At 42.9% G+C, this 10,195-nt stretch overlaps 1 protein-coding gene across 5 annotated transcripts; it reads right to left on the bottom strand.

The window, feature by feature from the left end:
- Positions 1–5,389: 5,389 nt before the first annotated feature.
- RAMAC (RNA guanine-7 methyltransferase activating subunit) lies at positions 5,390–9,557 on the bottom strand. 5 transcript variants are annotated; one of them, XM_040077820.1, is made up of 3 exons: positions 9,480–9,557; positions 8,039–8,213; positions 5,390–6,528 (listed from the first exon to the last, which is right to left on the bottom strand). In XM_040077820.1, exons 2-3 carry the CDS (start codon positions 8,203–8,205, stop codon positions 6,339–6,341), a joined length of 357 nt encoding a protein of 118 aa, XP_039933754.1. In that variant the 5' UTR covers positions 8,206–8,213; positions 9,480–9,557; the 3' UTR covers positions 5,390–6,338. The 5 variants fall into 5 exon arrangements, with proteins under 5 accessions (XP_039933754.1, XP_039933755.1, XP_039933756.1 ...); XM_040077821.2 differs by lacking the exon at positions 9,480–9,557 and adding an exon at positions 9,313–9,456; XM_040077822.2 differs by lacking the exon at positions 9,480–9,557 and adding an exon at positions 9,126–9,279.
- Positions 9,558–10,195: the final 638 nt, after the last annotated feature.

The following is a 10,195-nucleotide window of genomic DNA, read 5'->3' as shown; positions in this document are numbered from 1 at the left end:
TTTTGTCTCTAAAAACTAAAATCCTACTGGGTGGACTCTAAAGAGCTTCTTCAATTGGATTTACCCAGAGTGCAGGATATGTAATAAACAGTGATTTGTTTACTGTCCCTTGGATCTGCCCACCTTACTTAAGGACTTAAGCCATGCCAGTGTAATGGGCCAGCTGCTTAACTGTTTCCAGATTCTGCATTCTGCCAGCTTATTCTATGACAGAGAGGTCGTTGGAGTCTGTGGAGGAAGGAATTTGTTTTGTTGTTGGGATTTTTTTATTTGGTTGTTTTTTGTTTCCCACCCTCCAGGCTGTGATGTGGCCATAAAGTCACTTGATGACCAGCAGTCAAATATCAACACTTGCTCTCCTTTGCAGGATACGTGGGGAAACAGCCACGAAAGAATCCTTTAGCTCAGCTATGCTCCTACCCTTCATTGCCAGCCCTGTAACAACACCTCTCCACTCCCAAGTTCTCTTAGACCATAAAAAAAGTGAATTACTCCTTCTGATGGAAGTATCCTCTGAGCCACAAGCCTGGAGAAATAGGATTTGCCCATGTTGGCAATTTAAGGTAAAGCTCCTTTCCATTCTTGTTCAGCTGAGGTTTAGAGGAGCACATGTGTACCCCAGGCTTGATGCTCCCTGAGCTCACTTCAGAGCTTGTGTTTCAAGTGTGTGGCTTGTAAATGAGTAATATGAGCTTGATCTGAGGAGAATGTGTGTCCCCATAGAGCTCTTGCGCTAAACTGATCTAAACTCCAGAGGTTTGGTATGCTGTACTTAACTGCTTATACCGTTAAAACCGCTGAAGCAGTATTCTTAAATGTACTTTGGTTTAGGTCTCAGTGGCCTTTATAAATCGAGGTGACATGATGACTGAAAACCAGGCCTTTGCTGTGGAAAAAACCATTTTCTTGTTATGTAAAAAGAATATTTAATCATTTGGGGCTGGTTGCTTTTGGCAATAATTACTGTGATTTTGTTTTTCTTGAGCACATTTTCAGTAGAAAAATGTAGCATTTAAAAGATTTCTTCAGAAACAAATTTTAGGCATGACTTTGGACAAAAAACGTCCACTTTCTGATCATGCTAAACCTGGCCAAAAGCTGTGTGAAATGTCTTACAATATAGCTGGGCTTTTAACTTTTGCCTCAGCAGTACTGGTTATAATCTTAAGTATTTAATTTATGTGGATATATAAATACCATATTGCCTTTCCGTACACAGAACAGAAGCAAGAAAAAGCTTAGTGTCTTAATCACTCTTTTAACATGCAACATTTCCATTTGAAGATTCTGCTTGAATCCTTGAATTGTTCATTTCATGGATGTGATTGAGCATTAATTATTTTTGTAGTTCCATAACAAATAACTAAGTTATTTTCATGACTTTAACTCATTTCTTGAATAGATAAGATTTTTTTCTTCAAACAATGAGCAGAAGCAGTTCTGATCCTTGTTATTGAGACACCTTTTATTAATCAAGCAAAGTTTGAATTATACAACATAAAACAAAACCCCTGAAAATAAAAAGGGGGTCCATACTTGGGGGGGAAAGCCAGCTGCTGAAGTATGATTTGATTTTAAAAAAGGCATTTCTCTGTTAGGATAAAGACAACATTCATTTCTTTTCATGCTAGTCACAGATAACACAGAAGTTAGGCATTGAGGATGGTAATATGATTTCTCCTGTTGTATGTTTATTAAACTTGGAGTAAAACGTAGGTATTAGCAAGTTCCACCATCTCTTCTAATAAATGTGCATTTTAACAGGGCAGGGTTCTTGGTCAGGGGTGAGCTGTACAGAAATAACACTTCGGCATCGCTGTTTCATACAAGCAAATGAGGACTGACAACCACTAAGTGCAGTCCAGGCTTTCTGAAGAAAAATATAGGCCATGGTAAACACAAAAATACATTCCAGCCTGCAGGGCCTAATCGAAAAATAAGCCTCTTGAGAGGCAAGATCACTGTGCACCACCACAGCACGGTTGCCATTGACTCTCCTGGCAGTGCTGGAGCCACTGGACTCAGTTTTGATCTCTAGATTTAGATTTCTCTGTGTCTCAAATCAGGCTGCATTTTCCCTGGGTGCTTTCAGGAAAACCTTATCTGCTCTATAATCTTGCTTAGCTTCTGGGCATTAGAGCGTCAGTGCTGTGCATAATTCAAGCAGGGTTATGTAGCTCTCTTCTAACATTCAGGGACAAGGGGCCAGATTATAGCAATTTTTCCTGACTGGCAAATGAAAGGCAAAGGAGATGCAGTTTTGCCAAATTGCTCCCAAGGCAGACAGAACCTGTGGTAGGGAGCAGTCCTTTTTCCCTTCCTTCTTGCTTGATGTTCATACTCTGCTCATTTGAGCATTTGAGAAGGTGTGACAGCACAGTTGGACCAGCCAGAAAAATTCCCCAGTGTTGTGTAATTCAGGGATTTTTTGTTTTACCTAAGGAATAGGGGTGGTAGAAGAGAAAACCTTCTCTTTAATTTGACACAAAAAGTTTTTCCCTTCCAGCATCTCAGTATGAAGCAAATGTGGACATGTTCCTTGGTTAAGCAGAATACTAGCAAATTAACAGTATGAGTTTAAATATATTCTAATCTATAACTGCTACAATATATTAAAATATATTTAAACAGTAGATTAAATATCTTCCTTGTTCCAGGAGTTAAATGTTGATTATATTTATATCACAAATGACATTTGTCTGCCTGGCCTGAAATCTCTACTAGAGAGCTTCTTGAAAGTAGTTCAGCTTCTAACTAACCTTTCAAAGTACATTTGCACATTTCTGTTCCCAGCTGCAAAGACAGAATAAAATAGAGGTTGAATAGCACTGAAAACTTGTAAAACTGGATCTCACAAATCTGAGTGAGATTTTTTTTTTGCTGTGCACATTCTTTTGCATTCAAGTTTCTAGGGGCTTAGCTGTGATTTGAAAGCCTTTAGCATTTTTTAAAATACTAGTTATGAAATAGTATAAAAGCTATTGCTTTTTCTTAGTTATTCCCCACAGTACTTGTAATTTGTTACGATTATTCTTCATTATCAGTTAACAATCCATGCAAAATCACTGTATGTGTTCAGGAATGGATTTAGAACTGCTGCAAAGCCTATTCAGAACTTTGCATTCACACTCTTGGTAACATGGCAGTCATTTTTTAATACATAACACTTACCTTTGTTTTATTCATGATAATAATGATGTCTGAGCAAATGTCAGATGGAATAGAGGTCCTAAAGTCAGAATCCAGACACTGAATTTTAATGTTTACCCTGCAATCTCCAGTATAGTTAAAGCAAATAATTTCTGTAGTGTTTGAAGTTGCAAATATTAAAGTTACCCAGCTTCAGTTTTATCACCTGTAATACACTGTAATGCACAAACTGTAATTACAGGCAATACTCGACTGGTTTGACTTAGCTTGACAGAGACAGTAAACTGGACTTTATCATAAATACAGTTAATCTAAGTGGAAAATTAGGCAATATATTTTGAATTTCATTTATTTTTCTGTCTGGTGCATGTATTTAGCAATGTATTCCTCTCCCCATGCCTCCCCAAATTAGACTCTTGCCATAATTGTTCCTAGGAAATTGTTTTGTAAATAGTACAAACCCTTAAAGTTGAATTGAGAGCTCTGCTGGTAAGGCATATGGGAATCATGAATATAAAATCACAAACTTGGAAGCTGCACTAGCCTGTCTCTCTCCTGATTTCAATCAAGAAACTCAGAATAAGAGAGCCAAGACCATGAAATGTGTGATTCTAATTCATAACTTCCACCTAGACCATCCTGATCTATCTGCTTCTACAGTTCACCCACAATGCTGAAGATTGGATTTGCCATTTTCTGGAATACTACACCACCTAGCATTTCTTTGGCACGCTTTGCTGCACAGCCAGCAAAGTGGGATTCATGATGCTGTCATGAAGACAGGGAGAGAGCTGGAAAAGAATCTGAGGAGACCTCAGAGTACCTTCATTAGAAGACATGCTCTTCTCTTCCTAAGAGACCTTAGAGTACTGGAGAGGGACTTGAACAAAGACATGTAGTGACAGGACAAGGGGGAATGGCTTCAAACTGGAAGAGGGCAGCTTTAGATGATACTGGGAAGAAATTCTTTCTTGCAAGGGTGCAAGAGACACTGGCACACATTGCCCAGAGAAACTGTGGACGCCCCATCCCTGGATATATTCAAGGCCAGGTTGGATGGGACTTTAAGCAACCCATCTAGTGGTAGATATGGCAGGGGTTGGAACTAAATGATCTTTAAGGTCCCTTCCCACCCAAACCCTTCTTGGACTCTGTTCACTAGCTGAAAGATGATCAAAATAATGAAATAGTTATTGAGCTTCAGGAAAGACAACAGATGAAAGAGATCCGTTCTTTCTGCTGGGTTTCATTTTGACCTGAGATGCTACTCCAGATGGTGTGGAAGAACATCCTGGCACAGCCTGGCTTCCGTGGCAGAGCTGGCAGTGTCAGGCTCTTTGCAGGAAGAGATGCTCTCCCTTCTTGGAGGGGAGCCTGGGGTACTTGGCACTTTGCTCACAATTCTGAATTAAATGGGAACTCCACCAACAGTACCAACGTGCAGGTTCTCCGCAGAGTACATGTAAGAACTTTGCATGATCTTGTATCTCCCTATGTAAAGGCTCCACTATAATAATGAGGGTTCAAAGGAGTGCATTTCATTCAGTAAAGCTCCTTAGAGGAAAAACAAACCTCTTGTGAGAAGATTTCTAACTGAATTCAAGGCAAATACTTCAGAGAGTAGGATATTAAAACCTCTATCTGAGCTAACAGTATTATATGAAAAGCAGAAAACAAATACTTAGCAGGTAGGTGAAGACACTTGTGTATCACAGCCTATGTAAAAGCTACATAAGCGACTGATTCTGTGTAAACACACCCTTTAGCTCTTAAAAGCATCTGATGAGCTGGGGGACTCTGCTTTTGACTTCTGTACTTTGTCTTTAAATCAAGATGCACTAATTTGTGCTCCTTATCACATAATGCCATGACTTTTACAGCAGTCAGTAGGGATGGGGCCCTGTTCCTGCACAGCAGCTGAAGAAAATGTCAAGTACAAAGACATGCACTGCTCCCTTGATACAAATTAGCTGATCACGTAAAAGGGGAGACAGGGAACTCTGACCCTATTAGAGCAGAATGTGGATAGTGGATTAATGCTCCAGACTTCTAATTAATCACAATGTGTCTCATCCTTCTGATTGCAGCTGAGTAGGCCATTCTTCCAACTTAAGCCCACAGCTGCCCAGTATTAGCAGTTATCTGGCAGTTCAGCTCCTTGTTCAGCTGTTGGCTGAGGAGACAATGTTGCAATCTTGAATGTCTCAAAAGTAGGTTTCAGAAATACTCAGAAACATCCTTACATGTGAACTATACTTTTATTGTGTGAATGTTTAAAAAACCCCATAAATCTTAAATTCTAAGAACTGAGTAACACTCTGCACTGTTTATGCTATTTTCCTATACAGAAAAAAGTACAGACCAGTACTGATCATAGTTCTTTTTTTCTATAACATGCACAAAGTATTTCGTACAAACTACAATAGCATCAAAGTTTACAGCTTCACTGAAATGGGAATTCCAAAATTTATTATGCGCACACTGAATTTATTTGAAGATGACATAGATTAATCTAAGTTTGATATTACTTCTCAGGTAAAACTTATATATCACCGAATTCCTACAAGATACATATTTAACTACTTTTTTTAAAATCCAACTTTTAGACTGCTTTTTAAGAGGAATACTGCAAATACATTGAAGCCATTAAGTCAACACGCTATGCCAACCCCATAAAATACTTCAGTAACAGGATCTCTCTTCTCAGTCTTAAGGCATCTGAAATTCAAACCAAACTGAGCTTCTAACTGTCGAAAGCCAAACTAAGACATTCTCTCCACAGAAAGACAGTTATTTTCTTATTTTCAAAAAGAGCAATCTTGAGGCAATGTGCCACTGCTACAGGCTGCATAGAAACCACAGCTATCCTATCCTCCCCTCATCTGTTTTGGTTTTTAAAACGTAACACAGAGAAATCTCAGTGATGGAAGAAAAAATGTGCACAATACATATTCAGACAAAAGAAGATGATAATTTATTCTAAAATCTACAGACTCTAAGCAAACTCCATATAATACGCTTTTATTATTCATAAAAGGGGTTCCCTTTTTCACTTCACACTACAGAAAAACAGCACTGGACTGTAACACTGATTCTTCAGTTATCTATAAAACAGTGGAAAAAATAAGAAAACTAAAGCTAACTGAATTTGTTACATAGCATCACTGGACTTTCAACCTCCAAGGATATCAGTAGGGATGGTAACGAGGCCCAGGGTTGTAGGAGTTGTAGCCATACTGTCCGTAGTGGGATGAGTAGGATTGTCCTTGTCTGTGCTGCTGGTAGTTGTTACCCCAGCCTCTGTCTGGCCTCTGATTGGATCTGTAGTCACCTTGCCAGTTGTACCTGTCCCCTCTAAAATATCTGCCATCTTGAAACCTGCAATGAGAAGATATGTCGAAGCCTGACATAAATTATATCAAGTCTAAAATAATGAATTATCATGAACTCTTATATTTGGCAGTTTTCATGAAAACTGTCATGTAACTGTTAATACACTCAAATATTCAACTGTTTACATGACAAACTCATGAAAACATACCTGCTGTCATCTGAGATCACTCAGGAATTTCTTACCCAACACAATATTTGGACAGTCTGCTTCCTAACAGAAAGTATTCCCAGACATTAGGTGAACTGCTGGAAGTTTTAACAGAGACTCAAACAGACCACAGATCTAAAAATCAACCTCAAGGCACATCCGTAGTGCATCAAAGCCAGGTTCCATGCAGCAGCTTCATGGTTGAAAGCTTTGGCAAATCAGGCTTCAGTACAGTTACAGCTACCTAACAGCACTGAGTCCTGGAATTTGAATATTCCCTAAAATACATACTACTGCTAAAACCCGGCTACCACAGTCCCACGCTCAAGACACTGTTATTAGACTCAAGATACAATTTAGCATTGTTCAGTCCAGATTGTGTCTTTGCAGCCCTATCTCAATTCCTGTCAATGCTTGAGCTGCCTCATAGTCGTTTTGTTTGCAAATGGTGTGGTGCAGACAAACAACATTTGCAAAAAGTTCACTTTGTAACCATAGTGTAGGTGTAAAACTTCATCAGTTCAAAGAGCCACAGAGTTTTTAAGAACATCTTAAACAATCACCTGTTTTTAATCTGTGATTCTGCGTTTAACTTATTGACAATCTTCTAAGGTGAGAAAAAGTTACACTGTTTTCCTCCTTTTCTTCGGATAAGGCACAAATCCTATTTAGATATTTAGCTAAGGAGGTTTCCCAACTGTTGGCTGGACTGAGTTTAACTGCTTTATGTTAAAGGCTGATGTTAGTATTCCCAAATGTACTATATGCTGTAATTGTTGTTTTTCAATCACTCAAAGATCTGTCCAAAATTCAGTAAAAAGCTGCAATTACATCTTGAAGAAATAACTCAAAGTATTTTGTTATGGCAGGTAGCACTGTACTTGCCAGATAGATTGGATGATTGATTTTACAGTCACTTCTACTGAATAAAAGAAATACAGGCTAATCTTAAAAAAATACAGCAAATACTTAGCTTACAAATGAAGTGTTTTCTGGCCAGCTAGTAACAGATAATCACACTAGTAGCTTGTTCCTTTGCACATCTTTCTGCCAGTTATCATCCAACATAAGATAGGCTGCTTAGTTTTGCAGAAATCTCATTATTCTATACTAAAAAGCAAATAATTTAGTACTTTTATACACAATGCAAAAACTTTGCCAGTCAATACAGAGAAAATGTAAAAACTCATTACTTTTCAGAGAAGACTATTATTTCTCTTAAACATAGTTACCTACAAAGTAACAAGGAAATACTTCACTGAACAGAACAGACTCCTGTACTTCTGAAATCAATTATCATTTAACTGTATTTGTGAAATTACCACGATTAAAAAGAAAAACCAGTACCGATCTCTGTTTCTCTGGTTGCCACCGGATCTGTTTCTCCATTCTTCAACTATAGGAGGGGGATCTGCAGGGCGTTTTAGATATTCTTGGTATTCTTCATCATCCGATGTGAATCGATGAGCAAACATCATTTCATAGTTTGGGGGCATGTCAGCCAAGGAAGTCATTCTGAAAACTTTAAACATGAACACAACAAAAGTGGCTTTAGCAATGGATGAAGACTCCCATCATAATAGCTATCAAAATCTGTGTAGTGAAAATGAAGGACAAGGAAAAGTTACACTCACAGCTGTTGTTGGGTTTTGGGAAGACAGCATAGATGCCTCACAGGAAAATGTTCCCTATCTACTCCTGATACTGACTTTTGACAGGGAAAAAAATCCTACGATCACCTTCAAAAGTTTGCTAAGGTAGAATCTCACGCAAAGCCTACAGATACACCAAGACAGGCAAAATAATCAGATTTATTCACAGTAATGTATGTGTTAATGAAATGATTTAGGGAAAGGTCAGCACCTAAGAGGATGCTAAATTACCTCAAAGTATGCCTGTCTGATGGGATTTGTGTTTAAGGCCTTAGTTTCCTTATTTTTATATATATGCATTTGCCATTCAGACGTTGGTGTTATCTGGTACTGTCCATCAGCAAAATCTGGTCTTAACAGCAGGCTCTAAGCCCACTGTTTTAACAAGCCCCACATAATTTAGAGCATTGACAGTATCTTTCTCTGGACTTCCAGAATAAGCCCTTCTGCTGTCTCCCAAAGATTTGCTGGCAGGGCCCCAAGGGCTAGACTATACAAAATACACATCCTCAATGACCCAGCGCAGTCTGGGGCTCCTGCCCGCTGTACCCACGAGCAGCCTGGGCCTCCGCTAAGTGGGGCGTTCTCGGGAATCCGTGCAGTGCTCCTGTGGCCTCCGTTCCCCTTCAGCAGCCTCAGACATTCGTGCCCGCTGCCTGCAGAGCCCCTGGGCAGCCTTCCCCCGCCAGTGATGCCGCGCACACCTCCCTGAGGCACGTGTAGGAGTTATTCCTGCAGGATGCAGGAATAACTCATGCTCCTTTCCTCTGCCAGGAGCTAACCTCGTTAGTTTTTTATTACGGGCGATCTCCAAGGAACTTCACTCCTCAAGTCTATGGCAGTGGGGGTGAGGGCGGCGGGGGTAGCACTGCCCTGGGGATCCGCAGCTACAGCTTTCCCTGAGCAGCTGGAGGTGCTCCCCTCACAGTTTATCCTCTTAATGCCATATTCATCCGCGGGGGCCCGTACCGGGGACAAGGCCAGAGAGCGACGGAGGGGGCTGTCTCCCCCAAGAGGGCTCCGCCGGAGCCCCCTCCCCTCACAGCGGGCCGGACAGAGCTGAGGGAGGACGCGGGGGTCGCTCCCGCTCCCTCCTCCCTCACGGCCTCCCCCGCATCCCGCCCGCCGCCCCTCACCGCGCCTCAGCCGCCGGAGCCGCCGCCGCGATCCCGCCTCTTCCGGGGCGGGACAGGGCACACAGCGGGGCGGGACACGGGGGACACCGGGGCGGGACACGGGACACAGCGGGGCGGGACAGGGGACACAGCGGGGCGGGACACGGGGGACACAGCGGGGCGGGACAGGGGGGACACCGGGACGGGACAGGGGGACACCGGGGCGGGACACGGGGGACACCGGGGCGGGACAGGGGACACACCGGGGCGGGACACGGGACACACCGGGGCGGGACAGGGGACACCGCGGGGCGGGACACGGGACACACCGGGGCCGGATAGGGAACACACCGGGGCGGGACAGGGGACACAGCGGGGCGGGACACGGGACACACCGGGGCGGGACAGGGGACACACCGGGGCGGGACACGGGGGACATACCGGGGAGGGACAGGGGACACAGCGGGGCGGGACAGGGGACACACCGGGGCGGGACACGGGGGACATACCGGGGAGGGACAGGGGGCACAGCGGGGCGGGACAGGGGACACAGCGGGGCGGGACACGGGGGACACGGGGGGGACACTGGGGCGGGACACGGGGAACACACCGGGGCGGGACAGGGGGCACAGCGGGGCGGGACACGGGACACACCGGGGCGGGACAGGGGGCACAGCGGGGCGGGACACGGGGGACACAGCGGGGCGGGACACGGGACACCGGGGCGGGACACGGGG

The sequence above is a fragment of the Hirundo rustica genome, chromosome 13, assembly GCF_015227805.2.
Source record: "Hirundo rustica isolate bHirRus1 chromosome 13, bHirRus1.pri.v3, whole genome shotgun sequence".
Lineage (NCBI taxonomy): Eukaryota > Metazoa > Chordata > Aves > Passeriformes > Hirundinidae > Hirundo > Hirundo rustica.
Note: the sequence above shows the minus strand (reverse complement) of the source record. Positions and strands in the feature narration are given on the sequence as shown.

Excerpts from the sequence above, each read along its gene's own strand:
- RAMAC (XM_040077819.1), bottom strand. The coding sequence starts at position 8,223 with ATGTTTAAAGTTTTCAGAATGACTTCCTTGGCTGACATGCCCCCAAAC. Across the intron at positions 6,529-8,038 it reads AACCAGAGAAACAGAGATCG|GTTTCAAGATGGCAGATATT; the intron begins GTACTGGTTTTT and ends TTCTCATTGCAG.